The 18,899-nt window shown below is 35.1% G+C and overlaps 1 protein-coding gene across 6 annotated transcripts in view; it reads left to right on the top strand.

Moving 5' to 3' along the window:
• The first annotated feature begins 2,309 nt into the window (after positions 1-2,309).
• Positions 2,310-18,899, top strand: part of LOC138306461 (mitochondrial glutamate carrier 1-like) — a 31,374-nt gene continuing 14,784 nt past the window's right edge. Inside the window, exons 1-4 of one of the 6 annotated variants that reach the window (XM_069246925.1) lie at positions 2,310-2,525; positions 13,111-13,293; positions 13,771-13,905; positions 18,646-18,701. In XM_069246925.1, coding sequence (XP_069103026.1) covers positions 13,283-13,293; positions 13,771-13,905; positions 18,646-18,701 — 202 coding nt within the window. In that variant the 5' untranslated portion in view covers positions 2,310-2,525; positions 13,111-13,282. Of the gene's footprint in view, positions 2,526-6,182; positions 6,422-7,107; positions 7,292-8,467; positions 8,824-13,110; positions 13,294-13,770; positions 13,906-16,417; positions 16,433-16,617; positions 16,630-18,645; positions 18,702-18,899 lie in introns of those variants that run through there. The other 5 variants (XM_069246932.1, XM_069246946.1, XM_069246940.1 and 2 more) reach the window with 5 other exon arrangements.

Consider the following 18,899-nt stretch of genomic DNA (forward strand, 5'->3'; position numbering starts at 1 on the left):
CTGTAAATTTTCTGTTACCATTAAATTTTGCATATTATAGCAGTGTTGCAGTTTTCATCGGCGCTCAGTATACTAATATTGAGCAAAGAACCTCTTATACTGAAAAGTGCTCACAAGCATAATAGGTATAGGTATATCAAATAGAGAATAATCGGAGAGTCACGGGTATAGGGATGGAAAGGTGTGTATTTTCTCAATCAACCTGTCGTTTTGTTCGAGGTTAAGAAGCATGCAGTAAGTCAGTTATTGCATGATTTCTCGTCACTCGGGACTTATTACCCGCTCGCTTCGCTCTGGAGTAATAAATCCCTTATCATACGAGGCAACAAAATTAAGAAATAATCAAGGTATTGACTGATGTTTAGTCACTGTAATTCATTTACTAGCCCGAGATACTCTGACCCTGACACCAGACTCGGACATTATGACAGATAAATGTCTGGTGTCAGGTAGCCCGAGATACTCTGACCCTGACACCAGACTTGGACATTATCACAGATAAATGTCTGGTGTCAGGTAGCCCGAGATACTCTGGCCCTGGCACCAGACTTGGACATTATGACAGATCGACGTCTGGTGTAGGGCCAGAGCGCAGTGCTATATCAAAAGGTTGAACAATAGAGACGTCGATGTTGCGTATTGATTTAGACAAAATAATCCATTGTTAAATGTCAATGGAACCATACGTTTAAACGTGTTTTATGTTATCAAGAAGTCTGAAAATTAATTATAAGGATTGATGTAACTATTTTTAACTTCATCGGGTTATGAAATAAATTGTGTTCGCGAATGTTTGTGAGAATCCGCTACACGGAATCACACAGTTTGCAAATAAAATTTCTTTCATACCTCAACGAAGTTGAAAAATAGTGACATTTATGCTTAAATGTAATTGCAAAAGTGCACACTGTCAGAGGAAAGGGATAGTATAAGAAGTGTAAAATTGGAAAAAGTGCACACTGTCAGAGGAAAGGGATAGTATAAGAAGTGTAAAATTGGAAAAAGTGCACACTGTCAGAGGAAAGGGATAGTATAAGAAGTGTAAAATTGGAAAAAAGTGCACACTGTCAGAAGAAAGGGATAGTATAAGAAGTGTAAAATTGGAAAAAAGTGCACACTGTCAGAAGAAAGGGATAGTATAAGAAGTGTAAAATTGGAAAAAAATCAAAGACGAAGTAGAAGTAAAATCATGAGAGTTGATCTATAGAGACCATTACCTACCAGGCGAGTTATCATAGTTCTTAAATTCATTCAGCACTATCATGATTAAGTTTTTGATATGATTTTCTTAAAATTGCAGAAGTTTGTTAAAAACTACTTGTTCTTTTTTCAGATACTTTTGAAATATTTCTCCTTTTTTATTTATCTATCCTACTTTTTTCAGACATTTACATACTTTTGACGTCATCTATTTCTTTGTTTTTACTTTCTACTGACAAATTTTATAAAAAATACAGCATTGGATATTTCTTGATATTAGTGACACAAATTTATATTTTCTACATAATTTGCAAATATTCTTTAGTTTGACACACAAAATTAAGGAACATTAATTTAATGAAATAATCTTATTCATATTATCAAATAAAAAACATTAACAAGAACTACTGCATTGGTTTACTGCAAAGTTATTATCTAATCAATTCAGAGAGCTAGCAAAATATGGTGAGCCCAAAATATATATGCATTCACGAGAAGAACAACTATGAAGAGAAACGCTGACAAAAAAGACCGGTCTTCACCTTTTTTCTGGTATCCGTTATGGAAGCTCACGTCCAAAAATGTAAAAAGCGCATGGGAAATCGCTGAATTTATCAATTTATCGTTTTTAATATGAAAGCGATGTCGTCATTTATAAGCTTTGTGGTAAAACCGTTGATAACATATACTTATATTTTATAATAGAATGCCACATTCTGTACTAGGAAAATTTTTTAGAGGTTGCTGACTACGCCAAAGGTTTAACTGAAATGGATCATATCGAACAGACAAAATTTATCCTTGGAGGACAATCAGATTGTATATATTTAAGGGCCAAAAACTGGCAAGAAACGGTTAAACTTATTGCAAAATTGATACCAAAAATGTACTTGAAAATTCATCAAATAGCTTTGGTGACAAAACAAAAAATTATCTACGATAATTACTGGTATGAACTCTGCATAATCTGAACTTTCGATAAAATGAACATCTCTTGACAGTAAATATCAAAATATGAAAAAGTTCACTTTTTTCTACACTTCATACCGTTCCGTTCCTTTTTTGTTTTTGTATATTTTTAATCTCATGTTACATATATGTTTCTGGGGAAGTATTTTACGTGGGAGTTACCTCCCCTAAAAGCTTGCATTTCAAAGGGGGATAACTCAAATGTTATTAACCATTGATTTTACATCGTCTGCCTGAATATGATACACATGTGTGTATGTGAGGTTACTATACACATGTGGGTCATGTATACATCCACGTTAACATTGGGGGCTGCTGGTTGAATGTATTTTGCCGTTGTTTTTGGATACATGCAGGTAGGCCGGATATTTTACCAAAGTTCTTTTAGCCTATGTGCCGTTTTGTTTGTGCCGTTTCCATTGTTTATCCATTGATAAATTTCATAGGCTCAACACGTTTAGGCTGATCAAACATTTCTGCAGATATTCACAACAAGCCATTTCAGATTGTGAATCATATATAACTATTAAATTATCTAGTTAAATGCATCGATTGCCATCTTTGCACAAGCTATTGAGGTCTAGTTACAGCATTAGGCCTAAATGACACAGATTCCTAGTTGACATCCTATAGGCCTAACGGAAAATTCACGCTCTAAATAGGTCTATAACGTTATGCTTGAGCGGATAAGACATACGACTAGCGTGGACATAAAGCCATGGGAATCAAGTTCAAATTTTCGTTGTCAATTTATTCTAATGGGGATACTTTAGTTTGCAATTATTCCCATATTGTACTCTAGGTCGTACTGATAATTAGGCATTAGCTAGGCTAACTATTTATTTTTACCAGTATTATGAATGGGTTATCTCCCTTGTTTTGTTTATAAAGGCTACTAATTATAAAATCATTTACATATGATATAAACTCACAGTAATGTAAACATTGTGAAATTCATTGTAATTCGTTTTATTGTTTTATATTTACTGTGAAAATGATATGAAATAAGTAAGATAAATATTTTTTTTAGAAACAGCATTAGCCTATACCATTTTAAGGTCAAATGACCCGAAGGATGACCTATAGGCCTAGTCATCATGTTCAGTCTGCCGTCTGCCATGCGTAAACATTTCATTCAAACGACTTCTTCTCAATAACTGAAAGACCCTGGTGCTGATATTTGGTCTGTAGCATGCAGCATGGGATGAAGGGCTACCAAGATTTGTTCAAATAAATAACCTTGACCATCATTCAAGGTCATGGGGTCAAATAGGCTTAAAATTGAAAAGGACTTCGTGTGAATAACAAACAAGCTTAGAGACCTGATATTGGGCCTGTAGCATGCTGGCAAGGGCTAACAAGTTTGTTCCAGTGAATGACATTGACTTTTATTCAAGGTAACAGAGGTCAAATAGGCTCAAATCTTTAAATACATTCTTGTGAATAACCAAAAGAGGCCTGTAGAAACCTGATACTGGGCCTGTGGCATGTTTGCATAAAGGTTTATCAAGTTTGTTCAAATGAATGACAGTTATAATGAGAAGTAAAAGACTTCCAGTCTGCCTATCAATTCTGAAAGAGTTTACTTATAAATGAAGTAAATTAAAAAAAATAATTGATAAAAATATATAAAAATTTCTCTACCGACCTTACCTATTTTTTTCAGCCATGTATTCTGAAACATACATATAATTTGTTTTGGCCTTAATATAACTTTTAATACAGGTGTAAAATTTGCCTCCCTGCATCCAAAGTCACACATAAAAAATGTCTACAAAATATACAGTTAGATATGTGTCCTATATTGTGTTTCAAAGAGTCTTGTGTATATACATACATGTACATGCTACTATCAGCTAGTCAAGGTCAACCCGACCTCAATTACTGGTTTAGAGTTCTTGTATTAGAATGAATAAAATGTACCCACGTACATGTATTATACCTTTCTGTCAGCAATATTTTGCATTTTGCAGACAATCTTTCAGCTACAATATTGCAGCTAGGCCTCAGTCTGTTTTAGGGAATTCCCTGTATCATCAAAGTCAGCAGCATATACCAGTACATTTGAAAATAACCACATTGCCATATGTACACTGTCAATAACTTACCACTGACATAATATTAATAACATAGACCACCCACCAAAGCTTATTGGTTCCTTGTAGTGTACACCAGCCAGAACCAACCCAGACCACCCAAGCTTATTGGTCCTCTATATACGAGCCAGAACTAACCCAGACCACCAAAACTTATTGGTCCCCTATACACAAGCCAGAACCTAACTGAGCCCACCCTTATTGGTTCCTGTACACCCAGAACCTAACCCAGACCACCAAAACTTATTGGTCCCCTATACACCAGCCAGACCCTAACCCAGACCACCAAAGCTTATTGGTCCCCATACATCAGCCAGAACCTAACCCAGACCACCAAAGCATATTTGTCCCCTATACACCAGCCAGAACCTATCTGAGCTCACCAAAACTTATTGGGTCTCTATACACAAGCCAGAACCTAACTGAGCCCACCAATGCTTATTGGTTCCCTATACATCAGCCAGAACCTAACCCAGACCACCAAAGCTTATTGGTCCCCTATACACCAGCCAGAACCTAACTGGGCTCACAAAAACTTATTGGTCCCCTATACACCAGCCAAAACCTAACCCAGACCACCAAAGCTTATTGGTCCCCTATACACCAGCCAGACCCTAACCCAGACCACCAAAGCTTATTGTTCCCCTATACATCAGCCAGAACCTAACCCAGACCACCAAAGCTTATTGGTCCCCTATACACCAGCCAGAACCTAACTGAGCTCAACTAAGCTTATTGGTCCCCTATACACCAGCCAGAACCTAACCCAGACCACCAATGCTTATTGGTTCCCTATACACAACTCAGAACCTAACCCAGACCTCCAAAGCTTATCGATTCCTTGTACACCAGCTAGAACCAACCCAGACCACCAAAGCTTATTGGTCCTATATATATATACCAGCCAGAATTAACCCAGACCACCAAAACTTATTGGTCTCCTGTACACAAGCCAGAACCTAACTGAGCCCACCAATGCTTATTGGTTCCCTATACACCAGCCAGAACCAACCCAGACCACCAAAGCTTGTTGGTCTCATATACACCAGCCAGACCCTAACCCAGACCACCAAAACATGTTGGTCTCATATACACCAGCCATAACCTAACCAAGCTTACCAAAGCTTATTGGTCCCGCATACACCAGCCAGACCATAACCTAGACTACCAAAGCTTCTTGGTCTCATATACACCAGCCAGACCCTAACCCAGACCACCAAAGCTTATTGGTCTCTTATACACCAGTCAGAACCTCACCCAGACCACCAAACTTGACCAAAGACTACTATAATATCATAGAAAGATATATAGCCCCCTGTTCTGAAGTGAACAATTACTAAAGCTTGCTATTCTGGGCCCCATTCACATCTGACAGCCAGTATCAGGTATTTCCCATGGTTTTAAAGCGTACTGGTCACTTTACTCCAATCAGTATCAAAGCTCATACTATACCAAAGGAAAGTACCAAAAAGGATCAAATTTAAATCATAGTGTGACCTATTAGTCTATAAATGGTAATTTTACCCTCACCAGCTTTAGTTACTATTAATAGAGAAAGATATAACAGTTGTTTTGTTGATACTGACTTACTACATATCAATAGAAGAAGACCTTGCAGAGAGATTGTTGAATTGGTTTATTACTGTGTTAGACAGGACTTGACCTCATGATGACCAGATAAATGTGAAGTGGCATTGTTGACAGACTTGTACTAGACAGGAGAAATGAATTATATACAGAACATGTTCAAGCTAGTGTTCATAGCTTGCATATAAACTTTTAACTGAAAACTTAAAAAATTAACTGTAAAATATACATTTTGAAGAAAACAAATATTTGAACCCTGCAATCATAATTTTGTTTCATGTAGCTATTTAGCATACAGTAAAATATTTGCTTACTTTGATATCTCTCCTTTATGTTGAGGATAACATATGGCATATACAACATTACTGGATATGATATTGCATCAGTGTTACATAAGTAAATAGCCATCTCTCCTTACTAAATCAAGACACATGCCTACATTGTCCACTGGGTCAGTGTCGAATCTCCCATAGCATCAGTCTACAGGCAAAGTCATCACAGCACTGTTTACACATAGATCAAGCAAATGTAAGGACTGTGGAATCTTTAAAGAGAAAGAGATTATTTTTGTAAGTTATTTGTTATTTATTTGTTAACTGCTGGTCTAGTGTTATATATATGCCATGTTTAATGTGCAGAAAGTTGCAGCTAAATGTAAGTAAAATTTATGTAGTTGATAGGTTATAATTGTATTATGTAATTGCAGATGTTATTTACATACATGTATATATTACCATACCTCAGAAAAGTTTCAATTCAATGTTCATTTCAAAATTTAGCACATATAGTACTCTGATTTGGGTAATAAAAATCATGTACATCCTAGAACATTTTAGAAATTTTCTGGCTATATCAATGAAGATTAGGTGTTTTTATCATTTTAAATTTATTTCCTTTGTTTTTCTCATTGTTTATATTTTTATTTATTATTATTTGTTTTCATAGTTCATATTGTTTTCAATAATTTTGTTGTTTTTCTGTACTTAAAGTCATCGTCACAAGTTCTTATCCAGACAAATCTGATTCACATCCTGTTATATATATATATGTAGTACAGGAAGTTCTCCTTATTTATCGTTTAGCTTTATTCATAGAATTTATCTCCAATCCCATCCTGACATTGTATAGTATAAGAAGTAGTCATATCAATATAAAGTTCTTTACCATTTATTTAATCTAATTTCGTCTACTCAGTTAGAAAACATAGCTTTAGAAGTTTTGGTCCTTATATATATAATAGTGGGAATGATACTAGCACCAGAATGTTAACATGTTCCCTAACTCTGCATGCTTGGTGATGTAGGACCACCAGTAAGGTGTGAGCCTCTATTGATTTTGTTTTCATCTGTTGCCCTGCTAATAGTCTGTCGATCATCCTTAGACTGCCATTGTATGCAGTGGTGCCAGACTAGTCAATGCTGGGTCTGTTGTTACATTAGGTAAGCATGGGTAAGACAATCTTTGCTGTAATAGAGTACATGTGGGAGAGATTACACATGCTGGAGATCACTACAGATAAACACCATTGGTTTGTGATATATAAAGCTCTGGGACAAACAACCTGTTACTGATAGAGATGACCTACAACTGTCATTGATATGTGTAAATATGCTTAGAGGGTTACAAAAAAGTACTATAGAGGCCAAGTTACAATGTGCAGTTATATTGTATAGGGAATTACAATACGGTTACAATTTTATTATATTACTTTATATTGTGGGTTACATAGCGAATGTATAGATGGTTAGAGGTATATTTACAATGTAAATAAAGGTCGACTTACAATAAGGATAACAATGTATAATGGATCTAGAGGCTAGTATTTACAATATATACTGCATTACACCGTAACTCTTGATACCTTGTTACCATGTACACATTGTAACTCTTTATTGAATTTTTACCATTTATACCTTGTATCTCTTTATACCTTGTTACCATGTATAACTGTAATTCTTTATAACTTGTTACCATGTATACATTGTAACTCTTTATACATTGTTACCATTTATACATTGTAATTCTTTATACCTTGTTACCATTTATACATTGTAATTCTTTATACATTGTTACCATGTATACATTGTAACTCTTTATACCTGTTACTATTTATACATTGTAACTCTTTATAACTTGTTACCATGTATACATTGTAACTCTTTATACATTGTTACCATTTATACATTGTAATTCTTTATACCTTGTTACCATTTATACATTGTAATTCTTTATACATTGTTACCATGTATACATTGTAACTCTTTATACCTGTTACTATTTATACATTGTAACTCTTTATAACTTGTTACCATGTATACATTGTAACTCTTTATACCTGTTACCATTTATACGTTGTAACTCTTTATACCTGTTACCATTTATACATTGTAACTCTTTATACATTTTGTTACCATTTATACATTGTAATTCTATATACCTTGTTACCATTTACACATTGTAACTCTTTATACCTTTTGTTACCATTTATACATTGTAACTCTTTATACCTTTTGTTACCATTTATACATTGTAACTCTTTATACCTTTTGTTACCATTTATACATTGTAACTCTTTATACCTTTTGTTACCATTTATACATTGTAACTCTTTATACATTGTAACCAATCTAGATATGTATATTTATTATTTTTTTTCTGGATTTTCTGTCACTTCTCATTGGTCAAAAACACGCCACGTGATCACCGATAAAAAACTGTATTGCACGATTTTTCCGGAAGTAGTTTATAGAAAAAGTATATTGCATGGTTATTTTTAGATAACGTTATCGTCTACGTTACCAACACGCTTCGTGTTCCTGGCGCTTTGAAACAAACGCTTTGATGACCTGAGTTTGAAGCGTAGCCACCAAATGTGACAGACGACGTTGATTGTTTCGGTTTCTTACAAAAATGATGATGACTTCCAGCTGATGACTACAGTTTAAGCTTTTAAATTTCCAACGTAAACACGGTAGGAGAGTAGGAATAATCGAATAATATTCATTAAGCGTCTGGAGCCATTGAATAGTGAATACGTTTGATGTTTATTTTTTCAAGATTCCACTTAGGCTAGCCTAGTTACAACATTAGGCCTAGCCCTAGGCTAATCCCTCTGTATGTATACGAATTTCATGTTACTGAATGGAGTACTAAGCATAAGAGAATGTATCTTTATGTCAAACTGAATCTGTTAATATATGTTTGACGTCGAAGTGGATGATTTCAACGGAGAACAATTAAACTATACATTTAATTGACTGTCACATTGTGCCCTTAAGACATGGAGCTTTATCTATAATGGAGTACATGTACATGTATGCAATTTACAAACACGCATGCACCGGATGCATGTAATAAAAGCGTGAAGTGCATCAATTGATACTGTTTTCATATGTTGTTTTTTAATTGTACTTGTTACAAAATCATAAGATTGTAACTGTCATCACGAAGCAGAATTTACAATGCGATGCTTATTTAGTTTCACACTCATTTCAACATGTAAAAATCCAGAAAAATAATAAAACAATTATAGCATTTTGATTTCGGTCAATACATGGTTATATCGACCACAGAAAAAATATCGACCTCGGACTACATCCTCGGTCAATATTTTTTTCTATGGTCGATATAACCATGTATCTACCTCATCAAAATGCTATATTTGTATAATATTTTGTTCTGTATACATTGTAGCTATATCTTTACATTTTATCATTTGTTCTGTCAGTGTTAAAGGGACATGAACCTAAATAAACCATATAAAGGAGTAGATATGATAGGACCAGTATTTGGCCTTAATATTTCATTCCGAAAAATATTAACTCTGATCCACATCAATTTCACATCAATAAATACTCTCATACTTGCCATTCATCAAAACAAAACTTTTTATAACCATGAACACGATTTGCTCCACCTATGACGTCATCAAATTGATGATTTTCCTCTTCTCGCCAAATTTTTCTACAAATTCATCATCTTTAGGTTAGAAAAGGCTTGAAATGGATTTGGTTGCAACTTTGGAGCAACGTACTTCATATTTTGCATGGATATGCGTAAATACATGATACACAACCTGTGAAAATATCTTTCTGCTCCACGAAGGCGTCCACATTCATTTTTAGAGAAAATCGCTCAAAAAGTATGATTTTTCAAGGATTTTTGTTAAAATGGCGGGAAACTGCATGTTGATGACGTCATACTGAACATAATTAGCACATATATTGTGGGATATTTTTGGGATGTAATATGTTAGCAAATGTATTCAACTGTTATATGGCAAAATATGTTGTTCTTTACTGGAGAATTAATTTTGGGGCCATATTCGAGTCTTAACGTACCTTATCCTTTGAGCAAAATACATATTTACGACGTGTCAGATACCTTACAAAGTAATATATATCAGTTATTGTGCAAATGTGTCAAATAAAATAATTATGATGGAAATTAATTCCATCTTTCTGTATTTTGAACCGACCCGGTCAAATTTTGTATAGTAGTGTTGAACTTTAGTGACCTCCCACAATGCACTGCACATATGTAAACAAAATGGTGGGTCAAAAATGTGGGTGAAGGGAGCACAAACAAATTCTGATAGAAAACAGTGTACATCAAGAGTCACTTACGTGCGCGATTGGGAAAGTAGGTAAATGTAAATGAATCGCTGAAATGCAAGTGACGGGAGCAACTCCCCACTTTCTACTTGCATGATATACATATGTGCAATAAGTCCTCCCTTCGCGGTGCCCTGTCGAATGAAAAGTCTTGTTTGACTTTAGACTTATCATTCTTGCGCTATAAATACAAATAATTTTATAACATATAGCTTAAACTTCATTTTTCAACCATCGTAAATTAGAAAATAATCTTAAAATGTGGAAAACTAATATTCCTTATCATGTCAGCAAGTTTGTTGTTCAGTATAACCTCGCTTTCGGCCAGCTTTCGTTTTGTGTTCCAAATATTGAATATGACAGTCTATTTTTATCATTTTTGAGGTAGGTATTCCCCACGTTTTCCTGTCGTTTTAGATAACCAATCATTGAAATAAAATATTTATTAAACATCTGAAAACCATATCTAAGCATACAGAACAAATTATTTAAGGTTCATGTCCCTTTAATACAACTGGAATATATCAACAAGGCAATGTTAATCACCTTGGTAATTTGGAGATGAAATATTAAAGATATCAGCTCATTTGCAGCTTTTGAATGAATATATAACCCTGCTAATGCTAGTACTGAAATGTAGTGAGCCTGTGTCAATTCAAGGATCCCACTTTGTATTTAGGATTATGCTGATAAAACGATGTAAATACAAATGTATTGTAAATCTACATCCATACTTGGTATCTGTAGATATTGGTACAGTAGTTGTAGTGATAAAGGAATGAGATATAAAAAGATCCATTATTATGTAAAATTGTAAATCCACATATTACTAGTTTTCACATGTTGTTTTGATACACTTACATATTCCCAGGGTTTTAACCCTGACCTGTTCTGAACTATAAACTATAAAAGTTGTTGGGACATGTTCAGTACTGCTTATATACTTCCAAACAGTAAGGACACCGTAAATAGCCAGGACATACATTTATAATTGTATTCTGCCCAGCTGTGAAATATTGTCTTGAAACTAGACCATCCATATATATGAATGCATATGTGCATGCATCCTTGTAATGGAGTCTTGACAATTTATCGTTAATCTTCCATGATAATTAATTACTGTAGAGTTATATTCTTGTCTAAATTCTTTCAAGTTTTGCTCTCGGCTATTTTTGTTTAAATCTTAATTATTTATGCTGACACAAATTATCTACTCTCATCCTGACAGCCGAATGCACATTAAATCTCTTCATGTGAAGTGCCATGTTTGTTGGTGTGCATTCTTTTACCTGTAGGAATTAAATGCAATATGATGGTTTCGAGATCCCTAAACGACGCGAATAAAGTACAATTTACTGTTGATCAGTCCCACCTTCCAGTGATTATGACATCACAAAACTCACGTCAAATGATGATGTCATAATCACCAGATTGTGGGGCTAATCGACGATAGATTGTACTTAACCCATGTCGTTTTTTGTCAATCTCAAAACTGACATATTGGAATAATATAACACTATCAACAAATCCTATACAAGCCTTTCGCCTGTAATGTTAGAGGTCCTGATCATATGTTGGTAGGTCCTAATTACCAAAACTATCAATTCAATTAGGGACATGATTTTACCATGATTGTACAGCTAACAAACAATATGAAACAATTATACATACACCATTATCTAAAATATGCATTTCACCAAGAAACTTAAAGTATGGTGTAAAAAAACTTACTCAAGAATATACATTGTACTTATGTGAATATTTGATCTTGTAGTATTAGTAAATGGATATATAGCTCTGATAAAGAAGTTTTTATGTCGTTAGGACAGAAATAATATTTTAATACTCAGGGGGAAAAATTAGATTTACTTGAAATAGAAATATTTTGAGTTGTTTTAACATAATGAAAAAACCTTGGCTATAATGTTTTAAGACTTAAAATGACCTAATTTCCTGTTTAGATATATAGTCATGCATGCAGTTAATATACATGCTACATGTACATATGTACAGACATTTAGTGAGGCATATAAAAACACAGTTTAATTGGTCTGTCCCTATGGAAACAGTAAAACTGTGAGTAGGACAGAGATTCTATAGGATACTTTAAAATTAACCCCGGTACTTTGGTGTCTCCTATAGCTAGGCCAACAACCTCTTATGAATTAGATCTGATTATATTATATATAAAATGATAAAAATCTTACAGAACAGATCAACAGAAGTAGGTACATTTCTCATCTTAAAAGTATAATGTTGATGATCAATTATATACACACCTAGAACTAGTAACGTAGACCAAGTTACATTAGTTTTCATTGTTTTGAGAGATGGTGGTTGTAATTTTTAAAAATATTGTTGAGTTGAAATAGAAGTTGATGAGCAATTTCTTAATCTAAATAATTATGTAACTCTACTGCAGGATTTGAGTTCCGATGTCACTATAAACTAACATGTCTAGCTGAAAACTTAGTATTTGTATCCATAATTTCCCATAGCAACACTTTGTACTAGAGACCTAATGATTTCTTAGGTGTCTAATGTATAGATTTACATAGTTTTATTAAGTTGCTGTGCAATGATTAATTGATTGGGGAATCTGGTTTCATCATTATAATACAGTTTATATATATTTGTCTTTTCAGGGCTAGTGTACAGTACAACACAAGGAACTTGACTCTAGCTGCTAGACTAGACTGGTCAGAATCAAGTAACACCTAACAAAGTGGATACTAGTTAATAATTGTAGAACTTCAAAACATCGAGAGCACCAGCTGAAGATTCTGTCCTCAATTTGGCCAAGTAAACCTCTGTTTGATGGAGTTTTCGTAAGTACATTTTGTGATCAGAATTATGTGTAAATGTAGATAAAAAGCCCTGATTTAGCAAGTCATCAAAAAAATATATTTTAGCATGAATGAAGAACTACAATTTTTATTCAAACAAATAACCTTTACCTTCATTCAAGTTCAAATTGAACACACCCTTCAACTGTTGTTATTAATACATGTATATAATCTCACCTAATTTCTGTCCTTAGGGTTAGTCATAATTGTACAATAAAACATTGATTGTTTAATTAAAATATCTCTCACATTATCATTATTAATAATTATTAAAGGTCAACATTGGTTGTAATTATCAGATCAAACATGTTTTTGATAATGCCAAAAGACACCTGATATCAGACCTGTTGAGTGTTGGATCATTAGAAAGCATATGAGCATACCCAAAGTTTTCCTTTAAATTTAAACTTAAACTCTGAACATGTATACTTGATTGTATCATTGTGTTCATGATTGTAGGTTACTACCGAAAGTAATAAATGGGGGTATAGCAGGAATTGTGGGGGTGACCTGTGTGTTCCCCATCGACTTGACAAAGACACGCCTACAGAACCAACAGCCAGGACCAAATGGCCAGCTACTATACCGCAGTCTGTAAGTCTCTGATTTGTATAAAGTCAGTATAAAGCTGACCTAATGACCAGCTACTTGACCACAGTCTGTAAGTCTCTGATTTGTATAAAGTCAGTATAAAGCTGACCTAATGACCAGCTACTTGACCACAGTCTGTAAGTCTCTGATTTGTATAAAGTCAGTATAAAGCTGACCTAATGACCATCTACTTGACCACAGTCTGTAAGTCTCTGATTGTATAAAGTCAGTATAAAGCTGACCTAATGACCAGCTACTTGACCACAGTCTGTAAGTCTCTGATTTGTATAAAGTCAGTATAAAGCTGACCTAATGACCAGCTACTATACCGCAGTCTGTAAGTCTCTGATTTGTATAAAGTCAGTATAAAGCTGACCTAATGACCAGCTACTTGACCACAGTCTGTAAGTCTCTGATTGTATAAAGTCAGTATAAAGCTGACCTAATGACCAGCTACTTGACCACAGTCTGTAAGTCTCTGATTTGTATAAAGTCAGTATAAAGCTCAACTAATGACCAGCTACTATACCGCAGTCTGTAAGTCTCTGATTTGTATAAAGTCAGTAAAAAGCTGACCTAATGACCAGTTACTTTACCAGTCTGTAAGTCTCAGATTTGTATAAAGTCAGAATAAAGCTGACCTAATGACTAGCTACTATAACCGCAGTCTGTAAGTCTCTGATTTGTATAAAGTCAGTATAAAGCTGACCTAATGACCAGCTACTTGACCACAGTCTGTAAGTCTCTGATTTGTATAAAGTCAGTATTAAAGCTCAACTAATGACCAGCTACTATACCGCAGTCTGTAAGTCTCTGATTTGTATAAAGTCAGTAAAAAGCTGACCTAATGACCAGCTACTTGACCACAGTCTGTAAGTCTCTGACTTGTATAAAGTCAGTATTAAAGCTCAACTAATGACCAGCTACTATACCGCAGTCTGTAAGTCTCTGATTTGTATAAAGTCAGTAAAAAGCTGACCTAATGACTAGCTACTATACCGCAGTCTGTAAGTCTCTGATTTGTATAAAGTCAGTATAAAGCTGACCTAATGACCAGCTACTTGACCACAGTCTGTAAGTCTCTGATTTGTATAAAGTCAGTATTAAAGCTCAACTAATGACCAGCTACTATACCGCAGTCTGTAAGTCTCTGATTTGTATAAAGTCAGTATAAAGCTGACCTAATGACCAGCTACTTGACCACAGTCTGTAAGTCTCTGATTTGTATAAAGTCAGTATTAAATCTCAACTAATGACCAGCTACTATACCGCAGTCTGTAAGTCTCTGATTTGTATATAAAGTCAGTATAAAGCTGCTGACCTAATGACCAACTACTTGACCACAGTCTGTAAGTCTCTGATTTGTATAAAGTCAGTATTAAAGCTCAACTAATGACCAGCTACTATACCGCAGTCTGTAAGTCTCTGATTTGTATAAAGTCAGTATAAAGCTGACCTAATGACCAGCTACTATACCGCAGTCTGTAAGTCTCTGATTTGTATATAAAGTCAGTATAAAGCTGACCTAATGACCAGCTACTTGACCACAGTCTGTAAGTCTCTGATTTGTATAAAGTCAGTATTAAAGCTCAACTAATGACCAGCTACTTGACCACAGTCTGTAAGTCCCGATTTGTATAAAGTCAGTATAAAGCTGACCTAATGACCAGCTACTTGACCACAGTCTGTAAGTCTCTGACTTGTATAAAGTCAGTATAAAGCTGAACTAATGACCAGCTACTATACCACAGTCTGTAAGTCTCTGATTTGTATAAAGTCAGTAAAAAGCTGACCTAATGACCAGTTACTTTACCAGTCTGTAAGTCTCAGATTTGTATAAAGTCAGATAAAGCTGACCTAATGACCAGTTACTATACCGCAGTCTGTAAGTCTATTATAAAGTCAGAATAAAGCTGACCTAATGATTTTACTATACCCAGTCTGTAAGTCAGTATTAAAGTCTAACTAATGACCAGCTACTTGACCACAGTCTGTAAGTCTCTGATTTGTATAAAGTCAGAATAAAGCTGACCTAATGACCAGCTACTTGACCACAGTCTGTAAGTCTCTGATTTGTATAAAGTCAGAATAAAGCTGACCTAATGACCAGCTACTATACCACAGTCTGTAAGTCTCTGATTTGTATAAAGTCAGAATAAAGCTGACCTAATGACCAGCTACTATACCACAGTCTGTAAGTCTCTGATTTGTATAAAGTCAGTATAAAAGCTGACCTAATGACCAGCTACTATACCGCAGTCTGTAAGTCTCTGATTTGTATAAAGTCAGTAAAAAGCTGACCTAATGACCAGTTACTTTACCAGTCTGTAAGTCTCTGATTTGTATAAAGTCAGAATAAAGCTGACCTATAATGACCAGCTACTATACCACAGTCTGTAAGTCTCAGATTTGTATAAAGTCAGAATAAAGCTGACCTAATGACCAGCTACTTGACCACAGTCTGTAAGTCTCTGATTTGTATAAAGTCAGTATAAAGCTGACCTAATGACCAGCTACTATACCGCAGTCTGTAAGTCTCTGATTTGTATAAAGTCAGTATAAAGCTGACCTAATGACCAGTTACTTTACCAGTCTGTAGGTCGCTGATTTGTATAAAGTCAGTATAAAGCTGACCTAATGACCAGTTACTTTACCAGTCTGTAGGTCTCTGATTTGTATAAAGTCAGAATAAAGCTGACCTAATGACTAGCTACTATACCGCAGTCTGTAAGTCTCTGATTTGTATAAAGTCATTGTTAAAGCTGACCTAATGACCAGTTTGTAAGTCTCTGATCTGTAAAGTCAGTATCAAAGTTGACCTATCATAATGGTCAGCTGATAAAGCCAACTAATCTATATATATATCATTGCATGAGGAATTATCGATGCATCCGAAGGTCAGGATGACCTATTGTCATCGTGTTTCTTCCGTCGTCGTGCGCCGTGCGCTGTCCGCCGTGCGTATAACTATTTATACAAAAGCCTACTCCTCCTAAACCCTTGAGTGAATTACATCCATATTTGGTGTGAAACATCCTTGGGGAAGGACAATCATATTTTATATAAATGAGATAAGTCCGACCCCTAGGGGCAGAGGGGCGGGGCCCCAAAAGGGCAAATTTTCTTAATTTAAGCTTTTAAATCCTACTCCTCCTTCATCCTTGGATGGATTTCATCCATATTTAGTGTGAAACATCATTGGGGAAGGACAATCATATTTTATATAAATGAGCTTGGTCCGACTCCTAGGGGCTGAGGGGTGGGGCCCCAAAAGGGCAAATTTTCTTAATTTTAGCTTTAAAATCCTACTCCTCTTTCATCCTTGGATGGATTTCATCCATATTTAGTGTGAAACATCATTGGGGAAGGACAATCATATTTTATATAAATGAGCCTGGTCCGACTCCTAGGGGCTGAGGGATGGGGCCCCAAAAGGGCAAATTTTCTTAATTTTAGCTTTAAAATCCTACTCCTCTTTCATCCTTGGATGGATTTCATCCATATTTAGTGTGAAACATCATTTGGGATGGGCAATCATATATTATATAAATGAGCCTGGTCCGACCCCTAGGGGCTGAGGGGTGGGGCCCCAAAAGTGCAAATTTTCTTAATTTTAGCTTTAAAATCCTACTCCTCCTTCATCCTTGGATGGATTTCATCCATATTTGGTGTGAAACATCATTATGGATGGACAATCATATATATATAAATGAGCCTGGTCCGACCCCTAGGGGCTGAGGGGTAGGGCCTTAAAAGGGCAAATTTTCTTAATTTTAGCTTTAAAATCCTACTCCTCCTTCATCCTTGGATGAATTTCATCCATATTTGGTGTGAAACATCATTGGGAAAGGACAATCATATCTTATACAAATGAGTCTGGTTTGACCCCTAGGGGCTGAGGGGTGGGGCCCCAAAAGGGCAAATTTTCTTAATTTTAGCTGGCCCAATTCCTGTTTTCAGGTTTCGGTCTCCGATCTCAATGATTTTATAGGGGTTTAATTGATGCCGAACAACATACAACATTTTCGTAAAGATTTTTGGTATTCCAAGATGGCCGCTGGCCCACTTCCTGTTTTAAGGTTTCAACCTCCGATCTCAATGAAAATTGGTCTATAGGGGTTTTAATTGATGCCGAACAACATGAAAACATTTTCATAAAGATTTTGGTATTCCAAGATGGCCACTGGCCCACTTCCTGTTTTCAGGTTTCAGTCTCCGATCTCAATGAAAATTGGTCTATAGGGGTTTTAATTGATTCAGAAGGGGGAACTTTAGGTGAGGACAATCATATTTTATAAAGGACCGAGCTAAGACCCATGGGGATAGTACGGCGGAGGTCCAAAATGGGAGCTTTGCTGAAATTTGGCTTTAAAATCTGACGACTCCTCATATTAATCCTTGAATTGGTTACAACCATATATGGATGAAGGGCTACCAAGTTTGTTCAACAAATGATATTTACCTATTTCAGAAACTTACATATTCAACTAAGGAGTTCCTTGTATTGTTTATATTAATTGTTAACCAATTTGCTTTATACTGTGACTTTGTTGTTTTGTGCCATGAGTCAGATGACCGTTAAGGCCCATGGGCCTCTTGTATTAATTAAGTACTCCTTATCTTATTAATAGCTTACCATATTTTATCAAACAAATTGCAATAATTTTATCTTAAAATTATCATTTGCCAATTTTACATGCATTGTTCATAATTATAATATAATATGATATTGCTTTGTTTCAGATGGGACTGCTTTTCGAAAACCTACAGAAATGAAGGTTTCTTTGGGATGTACAGAGGTAGGTTGTGGTCTCTATAGCTGTTTTTAAATCAGTTTTTCCGACAGTGAAGATCCTCAATATTAATGTGTCATCAAAGCCAATATTTGTCATGCATGTCAGAGTTAGGAAATGTTTCCAATCACTACGACCACATGTTATGAGTTTGTGTATCATGTAATTGATTTAACTATACTATATCAATCCTGTAGTGTTAAC

Source organism: Argopecten irradians, chromosome 1, assembly GCF_041381155.1.
Source record: "Argopecten irradians isolate NY chromosome 1, Ai_NY, whole genome shotgun sequence".
NCBI classification, from domain to species: domain Eukaryota; kingdom Metazoa; phylum Mollusca; class Bivalvia; order Pectinida; family Pectinidae; genus Argopecten; species Argopecten irradians.